This window comes from Bolinopsis microptera, chromosome 3, assembly GCF_026151205.1.
Source record: "Bolinopsis microptera isolate Bmic1 chromosome 3, MBARI_Bmic_1.0, whole genome shotgun sequence".
NCBI lineage: Eukaryota > Metazoa > Ctenophora > Tentaculata > Lobata > Bolinopsidae > Bolinopsis > Bolinopsis microptera.
In genome coordinates, this window is record NC_087074.1 from 3357707 (window position 1) to 3377646 (window position 19940).

A 19940-nucleotide genomic window follows, 5' to 3' on the forward strand; every position below is an offset into this window, starting at 1 on the left:
GTTTACTCAAGAATTTATACATACAATAATATATACAATAATTATATACCTAAATCCGCTAATAAGATTTCATTAATTATTGAATACATGCGCTGCTTAGATAAATGCAATGCCTAGCAACCAACTCTTGCACTAAAAATCAGCTTTAAAACAGTCGGAAGACTATCCAGTCCTGTATAGAAAGTTAAAAGCCTAGTAGGCACCCGCTTAGCACTAACTAAAACTTCACTCACACTGAAAAACAAGCATTATCACACATGTACTGATAAATACACTCAATTGCGACTACAGCTGAATATCTGTCCCTCCTTAATGTAAAACTTTTTGTCCGGCTCCGCTAAAGCTTTAGCTCTCATGCTGGCAATCAGCTCCTTTCGGGCTTCCCGCTGCTCCAGTGATCTGTCAGGGCTCAAAAACACAGTCTTAAACTTGGCTGATTGTCGCAATTTCCGAGCGTTTGCTAAGATTTGATGTACGATCAAGGAGCTGGTCAGGCAGACTTTCACTGGGCGAGTACAGGTAGAAGTTTTCTTTTTGCCGAGTCGCTCTACTTCCACCTTCGGTTTCTGCCCTATTTCCTCTAAAACCTCGCCGATTCTTACCTCTAACTCTTCCTGCTCCTCCTCCGGCAAACCGAAAACAAGAAGATTTCGACTACGGTCCTCTTCTGCGACTACGGTCTTCACAACATTTTTTAGGGCTTCTGGGCAGATAACTGGGGCAGTTACCGTCTGTGAATTGCTGACAATTGCGCTGTAAGTCTTAATCTCCTCTTTAACTGAATCAGCGACTGAGGTTTCCACGATTTTCTTCATAGATTCCAGTTTCTCGGACTGACACTGAGAGAGCTCCTGTTGAACGCTGATGAGAGTTTCCTGGTTCTGAATCAACTTTGCCTGAAGAGTTGTGCAGCAGTTTCGGTACGACTCCACAGTTTCCATTAAATAGCCAATGTACTCATAAGACCGACTACAAATGCCAACAAGTTCTGGCTTATTCACTGATTTCGCAAACTTCGGATCTGCTATGTCCGTCATCTTTCCGTACGGTTTGCCAAAGTTCCGCAACTGCTCTTTGCTCCAAGAATAAATCTCATCCCACCTGTAGTTAATACTTTCCAAGTCCATCTTTTCCATGATTACAGTTAAAGTTACACAATACAAGACGAGCGACAGGCTGAGCGGTGTCGTGATAACAGTAGAGATAAGCCTTGCGATAAGAGAGCAACAAATCAGCAGCAAATGTGAATGTGCTATTACTGAACTGAAAGCAAGACATTTGCCAGTGTGCATGAAAAATATTTAAATGTTTACTCTCACACCTGGGCACGAAATGAGATTTCAATACACGTTGGTCAGGAATGTCAATTTGTGCCCTGTAATTTACTTTACATTTTCAAACGTGCCTCACTCAAAAGCCATAGCAGTTGGAGTAAAAATCTTAATATAGCTGTGTGTGGAGTACATAGGAGATGTTTCATGCAATTTATCATGATTCCGTTATGTTTGGGGGGGGGGGGGGCCCCCCTATGTTTGTGTAATGCTTGAGAGTCAGAATGAGGCCAAATTTTTGTGCAAAGTGTAATTTACTTTACGTGAAATCGCCCATATATACAGTAGTAAGATTGTATACACTATCAATGAAACTAATTAAATCTGCCAAACATTTAACTTAATTGTATAAACTATCAATAATTACACTAAAAAATAATTAAATCTGGTAAATATTTAGTTCATTGTATAAACTATCATTATATCTAAAAATCTAACTACTGTTAAAAACTAAACATAATTTATAGGTCAACATGGGCTCAGCGCATTGCGCTGCCCCATCATTACTTGAATCTTTGATTGTCAAGTATGATTGCATTACATTGAATAAGTTTAATGACATTCAGTGTTTAATATGTTCAGTGACCAATAAAATATGTCAAGTCCAATTCTCATAGAGTTTTATTCGATTTTTTCATCCATTCTTTGTCCATAGATATTTTTTGACAATTTTGCCCTTTTTTCTGTCTTTGTTGCGTATAAAGCTCTCATGAGGTATGGAGGGGCAAAGTCCTGGATTATCTTTATCACTCTTAATGTGTCAGGCACCAAAATCACTTCTTTGTCTTCTCTGATTCCTCGAATTGCTTTTGTTACCAAGTGCTCTGCAGACATAGCAATTGAGGTATCCAGACCGGCAATCATTTTGGTATTCACAAAAAAAGGACAGACAGCAGTAAACTTCAACTTTGTTTTCATGTGATCCATTCGAAGTTGATTCAAAGCATGAATTGAACCTGCCTTTGCTGAACAGTAATCTGTTTTATTTATCATTGGAAAAAATCCTGCACCAGAGGCTATATTCACGATGTGACCCTCATTGAGCTCAAGCATCTTCGGCATAAAGAGCTTGATGAGCCACAAATTAGAAACTATGTTTACCATCATTGAGTGTTGTATTTGGGTGAGTGACATATCCAGTATACCTGCCATAAAAGCAACCCCGGCATTGTTGACAAGAATATTGATAACAAACCCAGCCCCTAGTATATCATCATGTAACCTCTGTACCTGATCATGCTTGGTTAGACCGCAGGTGTATGAATGAGCTTGGTGACCATTTCCTTTTAAATCATCCACTACATTCTCTACTAATTTCTCATCAATATCAACACAGTGAATAGTGTTCCCCATAGCAGCAAACTGTCGGGCAAACTCTGCTCCAATCCCTTGTCCAGCTCCAGTGATCAGAATGTGCTGATTTTGTATTTCTTTCTTGGGCCTGCATCTAAAGATAAAGTATACGATTTCTAGAAGCAAGACAAATGGGAGCTTTACCAAAGCCAAAACAAATGACATCTCCACCTATATTGAATAGAATAGTTTAGTAAGATATCTCTTTTGAAAACCCTCATAACATAATGTAAACAGAATAATATACCGAATACTCAAAAAGTTCAAGAAACTTTTTGAACAGGAATTATAGTTAATTCTATAAATACTATACTAAATAAATACTATACTAAATTTATATTGAATAAAAGTATAGTTTATAAGATATCTTAAATTTTGAAAACCCTTATTACAGGGTGGCCCATAAGTGACTACCCACACGCAACCTCTTAATAACTCACGTAATTCGTCTCCAAATTGCACCAAAATTTCAGTGATTATAGATATGGGTCAAACTTAGATTTCCTGAAAGTTTCGTAAGCCACGCCCAATTACAGTGGGCGTGGCGTGACACTCCCTCTTTTTCACTATTGTCTTCATAAAATGAGAACGCTTTAAGCTAAGAACTCAAAATTTTTTGCACACATTTGGCTTGATAATTGAAAACTTTTCCAAAAGTTTCAAGTTCATTGGTTTAAATATGGCTGAGTTATGACCATTTTAAAATCCATCGGATATGTGATCCGAGCACTCAGTCAGTGATATTTGCACTCAATTAGTGATCTCGTCACCCAATCTGATCAAGAGTAAGGCGTTAGCGTGTATTAATGAGGTTCATTAGGCTTTGATTGGATACCGATGATGACTTTGCTAGAAAGGGAAACACAAATTTTTAGGATAAAAACCAGATCGTGACCTTTTCAGGAAAAGCCGTTCTCTCCACCACTTCATCCGGTCTAGTAGAGCCCCAGTGAATTGCATTCTGGGAGTTGACATATCCGTTTATATGGCCTTGTCGCTGTACCAGATTTCGTCCTCAAAGTAGGGATCCACATTCTGCTTGGACAGGAATGTGTTGGCGAAATCTATCCTCGAAGTTTGTGTTTCTTTGTGATTCGGTAGGCCTGGTTAGAAAGGTCTTGCTTTAGGATTCGCTGAAGGGTTCTGCTGATGTCTAAGGCAGGAGCTCGTTTCCGGGTGCCAATCTTAGGTGTGTCCATCACGTCACCAACAACCATCGTGATGTTTTCTACAGTCCTCGCAGTTCGTCTTCTGCCGACTCTTCGCCGATCGTGTGCAGAAAACGTAAACTTGATCTTGTGATGAATGTCCAAGCAGCTTTTCCGGCAAGGGGGTGGTCGGTTGAATTTCATCTGAAATTGTCGTTTAATCTGAGGGTAGAACTCCCCATTTTCTTTCTTCAGGTAGACGAACAATCGTTGTTCTGCAGTAAAGGGAGGATAGTGAACCATTTTCGATGATTCAATGGATGGATCATTCCTTTTTATTGATTGTAAGGAACCTGTGACTAGCAGGGCTAACAAGCCCTGAAATGGTGACACCACCATAAATTCGTGTGATAGCGTTTTAGGTGCAGTCAGCTGTATAGGCCGGCCCATAAGCAGGCTGCAACCAATCAAGCGGTGCATGTGAGCCAAACAGGCCATTAACCAAGTGACGAGATCACTGACTGAGTGCTCGGATCACGTATCCGATGAGTTTTGAAATGGTCATAACTTAGCCATATTTTAACCAATGAACTTGAAACTTTGGGAAAGGTTTTCAATTATCAAGCCAAATGTGTGCAAAAAATTTTGAGTTCTTAGCTTAAAGCGTTCTCATTTTATGAAGACAATAGTGAAAAAGAGGGAGTGTCACGCCACGCCCACTGTAATTGGGCGTGGCTTACGAAACTTTCAGGAAATCTAAGTTTGACCCATATCTATAATCTCTGAAATTTTGGTGCAATTTGGAGACGAATTACGTGAGTTATTAAGAGGTTGCGTGTGGGTAGTCACTTATGGGCCACCCTGTATAATGTGTAAACAGAAAAATATACTGAAAACTCAAAAAGTGCAATTGAAACCTTTTAATTCTAGGAATAATAGTTGATTCTATTACAGAGGAGCACTGTAATTTCCGATTTAAACAAATCTTAAGAATGGGAATTTTAGCACAGAGAGTGCCGCTAGGGTTCAATCACATCTTTGAATTGAAATATACTCCAGTTCTTTGATCTTTGTACGAGTCACATTTAAAAGAACTCGAATGGTTGTGACAGATGTGAAGATCATCCATTTATAAAATTGCTACCTGTCACATTGCTACCTGTCACATTGGAGCATTTTAGTGGTAATATAGACCAGGAAGCAGGTAAGCCTACAATTAGACAAGTTCCATCATTCAAATAGCATGTTTAAATTACACAGCAGCTGTTCACAATTCTTATATCTGTTACTTTATGAGGGGAGTTTGTTGACAAAATACCCACACTGATGATCAGTAAATTTTAAATAAACACAATACTACAATTAGAAACAGTAAACATTTTGATATAAACACACATTTCACGAGCAACGAACATAGAACTCTATACAGTAAATAGTAACTTATAATTAATCTTTTTGAAATAGGAAAACCATCGGCCTCAACTAACTCAATTTGCATACAAAACTATGTACAGTACAGAAATCTTCATAATTGTCACACACTAATTTTCCTGCATGTGTAATGTTAACATCATTCTAAATTTACGTTCTTCCAAAATAAAACCGAGCTGGCACAGCAACCAACCATGAGTGTACCATCCTTATAATCTACACACGAGGCTGAGTTATCCAATGTGAAGGAATTCCAAAGAACTGGGCTTATATTAGGAGAGAACAGTTTAACTACCCCATCTTTACAAGCAGTGACTGTAGCTCCCATGTTGTGAGACATGTCCATGATAGGCTGTCTGTGGCCTGTATCATATTTCTTCAGGGTTTTCATGTCTTGATTGAAACATTTAATGAAGCCATCGTAACCAGCTACCCATAGATAGGGCTCAATAAACTTTATAGAAGACGAAATTCTCTCCATTCTCATTCGTTTAAAGAGTTTATTCATTCGTCTATCATGACAGACAAGGGCATTGTCCTCCCCAGAGCTCCAGATATAGTTTGGAGATGCAGCAACACTTAACACAGGTTTAGTGTGATTCTTTAACTTAAAAGCTACATTTCCACTCCTGGTATCATATCCAGCAACAAATTTTGAATATGTACCATATAGTAAACAGTTTTTCTCGAAACGCGTACAAAGTATTGCAGAATGTACAGACAAATCAGAGATTTTCTCTAACCCTCCTCTACCAATATCATAAAAGTGGATGTAACTGTCCCATGAGCCTGAAGCAATCTTAGAGCTTTGACCATCTTCTTGGTCAAGGGTCCAGATCCAACCGTTATGATCAGTGTTTGTATTAATGATGCATTTTTCTTGAGAGTCAATACAATCCAAATCGTAGACACAGATAGTTTTGTCTCGTGAGCCGGAAACAGCTATTTGTTTGGCAGGATTGGACAGGATCTTAACGCAGTGGACATCACCATAGTGGTTAGTGGACATAGTGTACTTTTTAACACTGGAGTTGTGTTGAAGTGATTTTGCTGACTCCATTTCATAAACTGCTTGGGGTAGACCAACAAGATGCATCTGTTGCAGCTCACTGTCGCTTACTTTTAAACCATCTAAGTCATCTGGGCAGGTAAGACATCCAGCTAATCTCATTTCCCAAAACTCGGGTGAATTTAAAAGATCACTAAAGTATCTAGAGACAAACCTTACAACAGACATCAAAGTTTTAACATTAATGTAGCCCAGAATTTCGAATATAAGCTCTGGTGGTAAATTATGGATTCCTGTCGAGTTGAGGGATCTATTGATGCTAGACTGTGACCATTGACTAGCTTTACGAGAAACTCCTTCAAAACCTGTATCGTCTTCCTGTTCCAAATCGCTCTCATCACTTGAAAATTCCATTTCATCATCTTTAGAGTAAGCAACATCCATACCTAGACAAATGAAATTCATCAAAATTGATCACACAATTGTGTGTTTAATCAACTACGTACCAGACTTCTGCAAGTGAATATCATTCACTGCACTCTAGGGTGGGCACTGAGCTTACTAAGGATTAAGCTCACTTGGCTGTATGTTCGGGAAATGTGATTAATAATAGTCAAACGAGAGGTAAAGGGACACTGGCCTGCCAAAATATCTAGTTTCTTCATTCTTGCATACCAAATTAACCAAATTATTTCTGTTTGCAGCGATATAATCCAGGCGCGGCGAGTGTTTTTAATTTGATTGATTTGATTTGAAACTGTCACAAATATTAATTTACAATACAGCAATCACGATTAGATATAACTTAGATTAATTATTTTTTATATAAAATGTTTCAAACAGTAACAAATGTCACATGACCCTATGTAAAAATAACCCTTCAAAAACTCAATATTTTGAAAATCACCCTTGGCCTTGCGGCTCCAAGTTCAAATCTAAACTGTATATTATATTGACAAAGTTCTTTCTCGCCCCTCTGTCTCTCCGGAGAGAAATAACTTAGATATATAACTTAGATAGCCATATTGCATCAATAATACAACTATGCACTATAGGTTATAATATATGTGTTAGAAGATGTTTAATTGTTATATATATATATTATAGCTGATGTAATAAGGGAAGAAGAAGAAGAGGAACAAGAGATCACAAGGAGGAAGGAGCAACAGAAGGTGTGTTTGAGTAGCAGGTCTGAGTAGTAGCTGTACCAGCCTGTGAAGTCATTTGGTGATAGTTCAGGAGAACACCGGTTAGTTCTAGGTCTAGGTTTATCTTTTGTAGTTTCATTGTTAGTTGTAGGTTTATATATTTCTTTGTTGTAAATGATTCATATTTTTTCTTTTTCCTTCCTCTTTTCCTTGTCATCCCCTTTAGTTTTAAGATTCTTGCTATAAATGGCTACAGCTAACACTATTAATGCTAAGTACCAAACAACAAGTGGGAGTTGGATCGTTGGTACCATTAAATCGATTTAACACCGCAATTCCAGTCGCAAGCCTGGGACCACTACTAGCATAGTCACAACATCTACAAAGCTGCCATATAGCCTGACTGACAATTTTCTCGACTGACTGACAATGTTTCTTCTTTTTCCCCATTTAGAATACAAAGATTAGTGCATTTTAGCTTATGATTAATATTATATTTTTACCTATAGTTTACTTAGATTACGTCCGTATCATGGTATCAAGTACTGGTGGTCGGTTCTTCCGCCCCGTTGGATACATAATTGATAGCTTTTCTTGATATTGCTCTATAATTACATTTATATCTCTCCCGGCCATTGGTTCCGAGATTTGGTTGATCTTTGTTTTCTTGGGCGCCCTCCTTGAAGTCTTGTTGTTGTACATACATCTCCTGATTTATCCTGTATTTACCTGTTTATTTCATTTTCCGGCGTGAGCTGTCCGCCATGCTACGGTACGAGAAACAGCGGCAGTGCAAGATCCGGTTCTAAGAGATTTTTATGGTCGCGAAGAATCTCGCCAGGCTACACTGCGTCGGTGGGAGAACTATTTAGGTTCATGACATCTAACGCCCGCCCAATCATGGCAGCCCCATGACAATAGGTTGATGTCCGACCCGTTGTCCTTGGCCTATCTCGAGTCGTTGGGTCTAGGCGGAAACGCCGAAAGGGATGATGTTACCTTCTTGACTTAAACGTAATAGTAAATTTTTCTCAAAATCCTTGAATAAATGGGTAACCCCTAGTAATGTCTTTTCTAGCACTTTTAGATGTTGCAATGGTAGAGGTTGTCTCACTTGCAACAGTTTTATTCCTGTTAATACATTTAGGAGCAGTACTTTTAATAATGATTTTATCTTTGGACATACAAATTTTATATTTAATTGTAAAACTAATAATGTTATTTATGTTATTACCTGTTCTACCTGTAAAAAACAATATGTTGGAGAAACAACTCAACCACTTCATAAAAGAGTCAATGGCCACAGAAATTGTGTCAAAGCCAAATCATCCACATTTTTATATGAACATTTTAATATTCCTGGTCACGTCTTCTCAGATGCTTCCATACAGATTGTAGATTATGTTGATTCTGACATGTCCACCGATGTCAAAAATGATTTACTTCTCCTGGAGGATTACTGGATAGAGAAGCTTGGGACAGCATTCCCTCTTGGTCTTAATGACAAGAAGAAAGGAACGGGCAACATCTCCCAAGATCGGGTTATGAATTATTTTAGTGGACAGATTGCTCGATACAAACGTGGCAGAGGGAATGGAAAGAAGAAAGTTCAGCCTAAGAAGTCTCTGGATACCATAGAGTCTGATATTAACAGGCTGAAAGATAACATCTCTTCAGAACATTCCATATACAAAACATTAAAATGTTATAGCTTATCAGATTTAGACACTCTCTACTCTTTGAGTCAAAATAATTCAGGATTGATTTACAACGTATGTTCCTCTTTCTGTTCAACATTTTCCCCCAAATACCATCAGAACAAATCTGAATCCAGTAATAGAGAATTTATAATTGTTCCATTTAATTGCAAATTCATTGATAATCTTAACCTAAAATCTATTTTCTCTGACACTTCAGTCATTGATTTGCTTCCCATTTTGATTCAGTCTTTTACACCATTACAGATTTATTATGAGTATAATGATCCTATTATAAGTCTTTCTATTTGTAACTATGCTTCATTCTTAAAGAAACTTTCTATTTCTGATATTAAATCTATTTTAGGTAGTCCATGCGATTGTCACTCCTCCCCTTTCAATTATCCTCCTCATGGACATGTAGTTACTGGTAATTTAGATATTGTTGATAATGTTGAACTTAGGGAAGTACTTTCCTACGGTTGTAAATACAGAATTCCCACATTTAAATCTCCAGATGAGATATATATGTCAGTTACCGAAGCTGTTGATAAATTTATAAAATCAAAAAGTAGAAAGTACTGTCAAAAAGAAGTAAAGTTCAGCGATTGGAAGGAAAAAGTGTTATCAATAGTTTCCAATCGTATTGAATATTACAAGAAAAACTTTCCTGAAACATTTGAAATAAAAGAAAACACACTGGAAAAAGATGATGTTAAAAGAAGTCTTAAATTGCTGAAAAGTAAATACATTATTTGTAGTATCGACAAAGCTTCTGGTAATTTTTCATTTATTTGTAAAAAGTTTTATGTAAAAACTCTTGTCAATGAAATGGGTTTTGATCCTAATACTCTAGAATGTATAGGTAATGATACATATAAACCCTGTAGCGAAGACGAGACTCATTATGTCAATAAAATATCTGAGAGTCTAAAGGAGAGATTTAATGTACAAGTTGAAGATAAAAACTTGCGACTAGCACGCATCTTCTGGAACCCTAAGCTTCATAAGAACCCTTACAAGGCGAGGTTCATTGCAGGTGCCCGTTTTTGCGTTACGAAACAACTTAACGTCCAAGTTAACTGTTGTCTGAAACTTTTGAGGAAATACTTCAAGAAATACTGCGAGGCAATCTACAACAACAGCGGTATAAACATGTTTTGGAGCATAGATTCCTCAAGTGAATTCCTTGAAGCTATCAAAAATAGCGATGTTTATAATATACAAGTATATGATTTTACTACTCTTTATACCAGATTAGACTTGATTGAAGTAGAGAATATGATTAATGAAGTTGTTGATTTAATATTTTCAGACCGTAATAGATATATTTGTATTTCTAAAAGAGACAGTAATACATGTTTCTTTTCCAATAAAACCTATGATTGTCATGCCTGCTTTAGTCAAGATGACCTAAAAGAGGCTGTTAAATTTATTATTTATAACACTTATGTCGTCTTCGGTGGGATTGTATTCATACAAACCAAGGGTATTCCTATGGGTGAAAATTCAAGTTCCCCTATAGCTGCACTGATCTCACTGTTGGCAAAAAGGAATTTAATTATATGAAACGTTTACTTCAGGAAAAGAAAATGGGATTAGCAAAGATATTATCCAATAATAAACGATATGTTGACGATTTATCTATTATTAACTACCTTTACTTTCATAAATTGATTAAAGATATTTATCCTAATTCATTGGAGATGGAGCGAGCTGGTTCCAATAATAAAATCATTAACTACCTTGATTTAAATATTAATATTTCCACAGAAGGACTAGAAATATCAGTGTATAACAAAACTGATGATTTTAATTTTCATGTTGTATCCCTTACATTTCCTCACAGTAACATCCCAACCGAGGTTGGCTACAACGTTTTTTCAAGTCAAGTTCTTAGATATGGTAATGTTTGCACTAGATTGGATATCTTTACCTCCCATCTTCACAAAATATTCAAAATTCTAATTGATAGAGGATATAGCCGTGATAGACTGATTAAAGGCATTAAACGTTGTCTGAGGAAATATGATAACGTTTTCAGGAAGTTCGGTATTCTAGATGACCGTAACATTATTAAAGAACTCCCCTGATATCTTTTGATTTATTGAAACACGGGTACTAACTCTGCTAAACTGAACAAATTCTGAAACTTAGGTGAATAAGTGTACAACGTGCTAAACCGAAGTTCAGACTGACCAGTGAAAATGGGCGAGCGTACCAAGTGTCATTTTAATTAGAAGTTTTAGTCAGTGATTTATTATTGAAGGTTGTAATTACAATATCTAATGCTCCTATAAATACTTTAATTAATTGTTTGTCCCGTTATTCTTTTTCCTTCCTCTTTTCCTTGTCATCCCCTTTAGTTTTAAGATTCTTGCTATAAATGGCTACAGCTAACACTATTAATGCTAAGTACCAAACAACAAGTGGGAGGTGGATCGTTGGTACCATTAAATCGATTTAACACCGCAATTCCAGTCGCAAGCCTGGGACCACTACTAGCATAGTCACAACATCTACAAAGCTGCCATATAGCCTGACTGACAATTTTCTCGACTGACTGACAATGTTTCTTCTTTTTCCCCATTTAGAATACAAAGATTAGTGCATTTTAGCTTATGATTAATATTATATTTTTACCTATAGTTTACTTAGATTGTATTACTTATGAATCATATTTCAGGTGTTTTTTAGTATTGTAGTTGAGTGTGTGAAGGAGAGAAGAAGTAGTTAGAAGTTGTAAGCTGTAAGTGTCACGAAGATAAGAAGAGTAAACTAGAAGTAGAAGAACCAAGGAAGTGTATTTGTATATACATAGTTTTAGTTAGTAATGTATTTTAGGAGTAAAGACTTTTAGTTCGGGAAATATTTAGTGATATTTTAGTTAGTAGTTAGTTCGTAGTTATTTAGTATTTAGTGATTTAGTGGGTTACGGGAGGTAAGTGTTAGGGAGGTTAGTGACTAGTGAGAGTCAGTGAGTGGTATAATACAGTGTTATTTTAAGGGGGCCGGGGGGGGGGGTCTTCATCAAAATTATCTCGAAATTGATTTTATAGTTGTTTCTGATAGAGGGGAGTGATATCTATCAGCTGCTTTTGGTCCCATGGAAAAATATTGTTCCTAGCCACAATTATCGCCAGTCAAAGGTCAGCGCTTATGTGTAATTGTATTGCGCAAGCGATTTTCAATCGCGCGCCCTGAAAAACGAGTCTAAAAATCTATCTTCTCCTACATTTTTTGAGCAATCACCCTGAAACTTCCAGAATATGTTCTAGGGATCATTTAAAAGATATCTGTCGAGCCGAATTTTGAGATAGGCCTTAGAAAATTTTTTATTCAATTTTGAAAATCTTGGACCTAGAAAAATCGTCAAAAAATGAGGTCCAAGATTTTCAAAATTGAATAAAAAATCTTCTTAGGCCTATCTCAAAATTCGGCTCGACAGATATCTTCTAAATGATCCATAGAACATATCCTGAAAGTTTCAGGGTGATTGCTCAAAAAATGTAGGAGAGGATAGATTTTTAGACTCGTTTTTCAGGGCGCGCGATTGAAAATCGCTCGCGCAATACAATTACACATAAGCGCTGACCTTTGACTGGCGATAATTGTGGCTAGGAACAATATTTTTCCATGGGACCAAAAGCAGCTGATAGATATCACTCCCCTCTATCAGAAACAACTATAAAATCAATTTCGAGATAATTTTGATGAAGACCCTCCCCGGCCCCCTTAATAACACATTCTATTTCAGATTTATTTATTATAATACCGCGTTTTATTTTGTTTATTATTATCCCTAATTTCAGTGTATAGATAGGTTGTAACACTACATGGCTCAGTGACACAAGTACAAGAAAAAACCCATTACATCAACATGTCAAGGTTCTGCACTGCCCCTTGGAGGACTTCGCCGCTGCGAATAGAGCAACAATCTTGATGGGTTGGCATCGTCAATCAACACTGCCCCAAGCAAGACTCACGGTCTCGATTAGATTTCGACCGTTCTGTATACATGCTTATACGTTTTTGTTATATGAGTAAGCTGTGGGCCGATTGTGAAAGTAAGTTATTATATACCGATGTTTTTTTACGCTGATTTCGAATAAGACATATCATGCAGCATTTTTTTATCTAGACACTTATTTTACTTCGGAGTATTCCAACAGCCATAGTGTTACACAAGTGCAACCAGCCAATTACAGAAAGCCGAAGGATTTGTTTTTTCAGACGCACGCACGTGAAAAGCTTACCTAACCTGGGGATCACAGGCTTGAGGCTATTATGTTCATAAAAATAAATAACAGAATAACAAAATAAAGATTTGGCGGAATGACAGGCTGAGCGCCGCCCAGTAAGTGAAAAGCTTGTAAAACGATATTTCAACTGTGAACTGTTTCTGCTTTTTATTAGGATTTGGAGTTAATTTTGGTTTTAAAGTAATTGTGAAGATAATATAAAGATTTGAAGTGCAAATTTGTGCAATTTAACTTTAATAAGTACTATACCATTCAAATCAAAATCAGCATTTACAAATGTACGTTACACAGAACGGTCGAAATCTAATCGCAACCAAGACGCACTAACATTACCTTTATCTAGTTGATATTTGTACACAAAAATGAATTTACTGTTAAAACGAACCAACTTTGATTTAATTAAATTACCTATTTTTTAATAACTGTTGTGATTGGTGATGGAGGTTTTTGATTAACGATGTCAACCCTTCCAGATTTCACATAGCCATGTGTCTACGCGTACTGCGTGACGCGCTTGTTTCACGCGCTACTGCAAGCGAGAGGGCTCTGGTTAGAGCAACTTCCAGATCGTTGCTCAGCGAATTAACGAGCGCAACGATCTAGTCAGGATCGATGCGAAGCAATAATGCTAGTTTGCGCGGCGCGTCGAAGCGGGGAAATCCTCCCAGTATTCACCTAATTATGTGCTATCGCGCCGCTGCGGGCGCGCTTGTTTCACAAGTCAAGAAAAAGTCCTTTTTATCGCCGTGAGGCAGGCGCGCGCTACCGCAAGCGCAAGGGCTCTGGATAGAGCAATTCCCAGTAAGTATTTAAAGTTTAAGTGCACAAATCTGTACTAATTTAAATCTTTATACTATCTTCACAATTACTTTAACGTTTAAAACCAAAACTAACTCGAATCCTAAAGCATAAACAGTTGAAATATTGTTTAAAAGCGCAGCCTGTCACGTGCGCGCGTCTGACAAAAATGGTTATTTCAGATTTGTTTGGAGAGGCGAATCTTGTAGAGCGATGCGTTACTGTGCCGCGCCGCGCACTTAATAAGGCTTCTCACAGCTAGATCGGCGAGATGCGCTACTGTGCCGCGCCGAGCTGCCATGAATTGATTACTGAGCCGCGCTCAGCCTGTCATTCCGCCAAATCTATTATGTTAATGAACATAATAGCCTGGGGTCCTCAGGTAATGAATTGACATCGTCAATTAAAGGCGAATCATACACAGTTTAGGCTTTTGATTTTTTCAAATAAAATATCATCTTTAGAGTTGAGAGAACCTATTTAAATTATTTGTTATATAGTTGTGTTGAAAGTATTTTTTTTAAATGGTTATTTGCATTTTGCTCATAACTCGTCAAGAAATGATTTTTATGCATATGCTAAGTAATAGGTTTTATTCGAAATCACCATAAAAAGTACATTGTATGCGTACGTACCTATGTACGTATGGCAATGGTACAATTTCTTAATCTGAAAGTTCTAGTTTTTTTGACCCCATGATGATTCCACCTAACCATGTGCTTCCGTTCCACTTAACTGCAGGCGTGCTTGTTTCACAGATATAAAAGAAAGTTGAAATTAGTAGCGTGCGCTAATGGAAGTTTCAGTACTCTGGTTAGAGCAACCTAAATAAATTCATTGTTTGGAGGACTTCGCCGCTTCGACGCGCCGCGCGAACTAGCATTCTTGCTTCGCATCGATCTAGCATTCTTGCTTCTTGCTAGCATTTTTGCTTCGCATCGTCGATCGTTGCTCTGCTTCGCAGAGCAACGATCTCGATGGGTTGACATCGTCAACCAAATTCATTGTATACTATAAAATAAATTATATTGTTGATTGTATCATGTACAGGGTGGCCCAAAAGTGACTACCCACACGCAACCTTTTAATAACTCACGTAATTCGTCTTCAAATTGCACCAAAATTTCAGAAATTATAGATATGGGTCCAATTTAGATTTCCTGAAAGTTTTGTAAGCCACGCCCAATTACAGTGGGCGTGGCGTGACACTCCCTCTTTTTCACTATTGTCTTCATAAAATAAGAACGCTTTAAGCATTAAGCTAAGAACTCCAAATAATTTGATAATTTAAAACCTTTCCTAAAGTTTCAAGTTCATTGTTTAAAATTTGGCTGAGTTATGACCATTTCAAAATTCATCGGATACGTGATCCGAGCACTCAGATACGTGATCTCTGCACTTGGTTAATGGCCTGTTTGGCTCACATGCACCGCTTGATTGGTTGCAGGGCTTGTTAGCCCTACTAGTCACAGGTTCGTTCCTTACAATCGATAAAAAGGAATGAACTATCCATTGAATCATCGAAAATGGTTCACTATCCTCCCTATACTGCGGAACAACGATTGTTTGTCTACCTGAACAAAGAGAATGGGGAGTTCTGCCCTCAGCTTAGACGACAATTTCAAATGAAATTCAACCGATCATCCCCTTGCCGGAAAAGCTGCTTTGATATGCATCACAAGATCAAGTTCACTTTTTCTGCAAAAGACGAATTGCGAGGGCCGAAGAAAACATCACCAAGGTTGTTTGTGACGTGATGGATACACTTAAAATTGGCACCCGAAAACGAGCTCCTGCCTTAGACCTCAGCAGAACATCCCTTCAACGAATCCTAAAGCGAGATCTTTCTAACCGGGCCTATATCGGATTACAAAGAAACACCAAATTTTAGACCGTGATTCCTGATTTTCCTGAAAAGGTCACGATCTGGTGCGCCATCAGTTCTCGTGGAATCCTAGGACCTTACTTTTACGAAGAATTTGGTGTTTTCCTGTCTAGCAAAGTCATTATCGGTATCCAATCAATCATGATCAGGTCGTCATCTCCTCAGTATGTTTGGTAAAGCCTAATGAACCTCATTAATACACGCTAACGCCTTACTCTTGATCAGATTGGGTGACGAGATCACTGATTGAGTGCAGAGATCACTGACTGAGTGCTCGGATCACGTATCCGATGAATTTTGAAATGGTCATAACTCAGCCAAATTTTGAACAATGAACTTGAAACTTTGGGAAAGGTTTTAAATTATCAAGCCAAATGTGTGCAAAAAATTTGGAGTTCTTAGCTTAAACTCAAAGCGTTCTCATTTTATGAAGAAAATAGTGAAAAAGAGGGAGTGTCACGCCACGCCCACTGTAATTGGGCGTGGCTTACGAAACTTTCAGGAAATCTAAGTTGGACCCATATCTATAATCTCTAAAATCTTGGTGCAATTTGGAGACGAATTACGTTAGTTATTAAGAGGTTGCGTGTGGGTAGTCACTTTTGGGCCACCCTGTAATCTTACTATATATAAAGCGAGACGATATATACATTCAACGAATAGGTGTACATTTAAATGATAGATCTGTATATAGTATTGTAAATAATGTAGATGATTTAGTTGTAGAATTGATTGATAAAATTTCGAATTGGACAATTGAGTTTAAAGATGAATTAGGTATGTCCAAGAAGGTCAAGGAGTGGGTTATTCCATGTACTGAGCTTAACCAGCCTGGAAACATGTACCTGAATCCCAAGGCACACAAACCACCTTTGTATCCTGGGAGGATGATTACCACCGGCTGTGGTTCATACATTGAAAACCTTTCTGCCTTGACTGCGTATGAATTGAAGAAGGCTACTTTGAATTATAGAATTATTGATACCCCTCACTTTCTGAGGAAGATTGATAGCCTTAACGAGTCTAGCATATTGTTGGGAAAGGAGGTTATACATGTTGCCATCGATATATCTAACATGTTTACCAACATTCCTAGGGATATGGGGATCCAACAATGCACTAAGCACCTGAATAAAAGGAGTAGTGGTGATCAATTGTTTAGTACAGAATGCATTATTAGTGCACTAGAAATTACTCTTGATTACAACATTGCTTCATTTAACGGTATAACATACCGCCAGGAGCGTGGAGCAGCGATGGGTCCTAAGAACTCATGTGAGTATGCTGATTGTGCTATGGATAAGATCGATATTTTAGTTAACGAAGGAGATCTAGAATATGGCCCGCCTCATAGACCAGCATTCTGGGGTAGATTACGTGATGACATTTATATGGCTTGGCCCGGTACTGTTGAGGAACTATTACAATTCATGGAATGGCTCAATAGTATCCACCCAAACCTTTTGTTTACTTACGACTACTCTAGGGACGGCGTTGAGTTTCTAGACACCCATGTCTATGCTGTTGGTGATGTTGTCCACACCAAACTCTACTCTAAACCTAGTGACACCCACTGCTACCTTATCCCCACGTCATGCCATAGGAACCATGTTGTAAAAAACATACCTTTTGGAGTGGCGAGGCGGGTGAGACAGAACAACAGTGAAGACACTAACTTCTTGGAGCAGAGAGAGGTCTACACACGTTACCTTCTAGCCCGAGGTTATCATTCCAGTATTATAGAAGATGCCTTTAACAAATTTAGTGATATAGCTAATAGGAAAAACTTGTATACCCTTAAAGACAAGGATGAGTCGACTGCCTGTTTAATACCCATGGTGATGGATCAAAATCCAGCACTTCCCAACATGGGGGGCATTATCCATAAGTATAAGCACCTTCTCAACCTTGATCCGGCCCTGAAGAAGCTGGTACGTGCGGACAGTGTATTCGTGAGTCATCGAAAGAATCAAACTATCGGTGGCATGCTTGTACACAATAAGTATCGTGCCAGTGGAACTTTAAACTGTGATAATGAGAGAGAAACAACTGCAAGTCAGATCCAGGAACCAGACTCCGAAAGTCTAAGGGCGGTTCCCGGGGCTGTCGACCCAGGGTGCCATGCTTGTGGTAAATGCTATGTTTGTAAGCAAAATTTCCTGTCCCCCTGTTCCAACTTTAGTAGTCACCATTCTAAACAAGTTTTCCCTATAACGAAGTATATATCTTGTCAGAGTTATAACCTCATTTATTTAATGGAGTGTAAGACTTGTAAACAGTCGTATGTCGGTTATACTACCTCAAATCTCCCTAAGAGATTCTCTAACCATAAGAGTCACATAAAGAAAGGTATAAGAAGTTGTAAATTAGTTAACCATTTTTTAGATATTGATCATGATTTAGATTTTAGTACCATAGCCTCCTATAATTCCTCACTTAGTAAGCACCTTTCTGTCATTATAGTAGACGCTTTAGTATTTGAGCCTAATATTAGTAAAGCAGACAAAGAAAAGGCTATGGAAGCTAGAGAGGGGTTCTACCAGACCCAATTGAAAACCCTTGAACGGTTTGGGGGTATGAACACCCTTGATAGTAACCATATACTTTTTAAATCTGCCGGAGCTTAGTTTTAGTTTTAGTATATTTTGTAGATTTTATTTAGTTACATACCATTATTCCAGAGACGTGCATATTACATTTTTTACTTAAGTATAAATTTTACAGGTTTTTTGTTGTGATTTTAAGTGATTTTCCGAGAATCAGTTATCAGTATTTAGATAAGAGATAAGATAAGAGTACATTTTTAACGGCTTTCAGTTTCTTTTTTAAATTTCAGTTCATCAGATTTTCCCACTGCTTTTAGTTTGTATTTATTCTCAATTGTATATGATTCGTATTTGTTGTAGTTACTTTTAATGATATAATTTCTCAGAATTGATGTAAATAAACGATGCAAAGACTTTCGAAGATCTAATCACAACCGCTTTCTTTTATTGTGTAGAAGTCCAGCCATGAAATATATATATATGTGTATATATCCGTGCCATTTTACTGACACCACGGCATCAACTTTAACGCGACTTTCCGCAAAGACCGTAAAACATATACAACTGAAACTTTTTTGACTGGGTCAAATGCTTTAATGGCCTTCAAATCAGCATGAAAAAATAAAAATTGGCCAAGGAATAATAATTTTAGTGCCCAAAATTTGGACTCTCAAGTGGTGTCAAAAACGCGAATTAAATAGGTAATAATTATTTTAGTTTCTCGAGTCTTGACACCACTTTAGGGTTAGACGGGTTCCTGCTAGTATATATAATGCACTGGTTGCGAGAAGCATTATTGGATGGCGGATGCGCGGTGCGGCCGGCGGCCCAGTAACGCATCGCGCTACAATAATGCATAATGATTATTGGGCTGCACTCGCTCTAACCGACTAACCAGAGCTCTATCGCTTGAGAGTTGAGCTGTAGCGCGCGACTGCCGAACTGCCGAAGGCGGCACGGGAACTTGTGAAACAAGCACGTCACGCAGTACGCGTAGACACATGGCTATGTGAAATTGTGAAGGGCCGCACCACTCATCAAATGTGAGATTATGCTTCTCCCCGCAGCGCAGATCGATCGACACTCGGCCATATATTTTAATTCGATTATGATGTGTTCAAACATTGGATACCAATATTATACCAATGTCCAATATATAAGCCTGGCCCATGTGTGGTTGGTAAAGGTTAACGGGTAAAATATCTGTTCCATATATTGGACCGTCGACGAGTCCAACTCGGCGCGCGTCATGGTAGGTTGTAAACCTACAAGGTAAAGGTTGCGTCGTCGCTTGGTGCATTGTCGTTTGCTCTATCCAGAGCCCTTTCGCTT

The 19940-nt window shown here is 37.9% G+C and overlaps 2 protein-coding genes across 2 annotated transcripts in view; both read right to left on the minus strand.

The window, feature by feature from the left end:
• The window catches only part of LOC134812158 (N-alpha-acetyltransferase 40-like), a 44497-nt gene extending 37537 nt beyond the window's left edge, over positions 1-6960 (minus strand). The window contains exon 1 of the mRNA XM_063819397.1: positions 6957-6960. The gene's annotated coding sequence lies outside the window, so the exon portion shown is untranslated. The remainder of the gene's footprint in view (positions 1-6956) is intronic.
• LOC134812402 (F-box/WD repeat-containing protein 9-like) lies at positions 3021-6766 on the minus strand. The gene is made up of 2 exons (XM_063819801.1): positions 4693-6766; positions 3021-3068 (listed from the first exon to the last, which is right to left on the minus strand). Exon 1 carries the CDS (start codon positions 6735-6737, stop codon positions 5403-5405), a length of 1335 nt encoding a protein of 444 aa, XP_063675871.1. The 5' UTR covers positions 6738-6766; the 3' UTR covers positions 3021-3068; positions 4693-5402.
• Positions 6961-19940: the final 12980 nt, after the last annotated feature.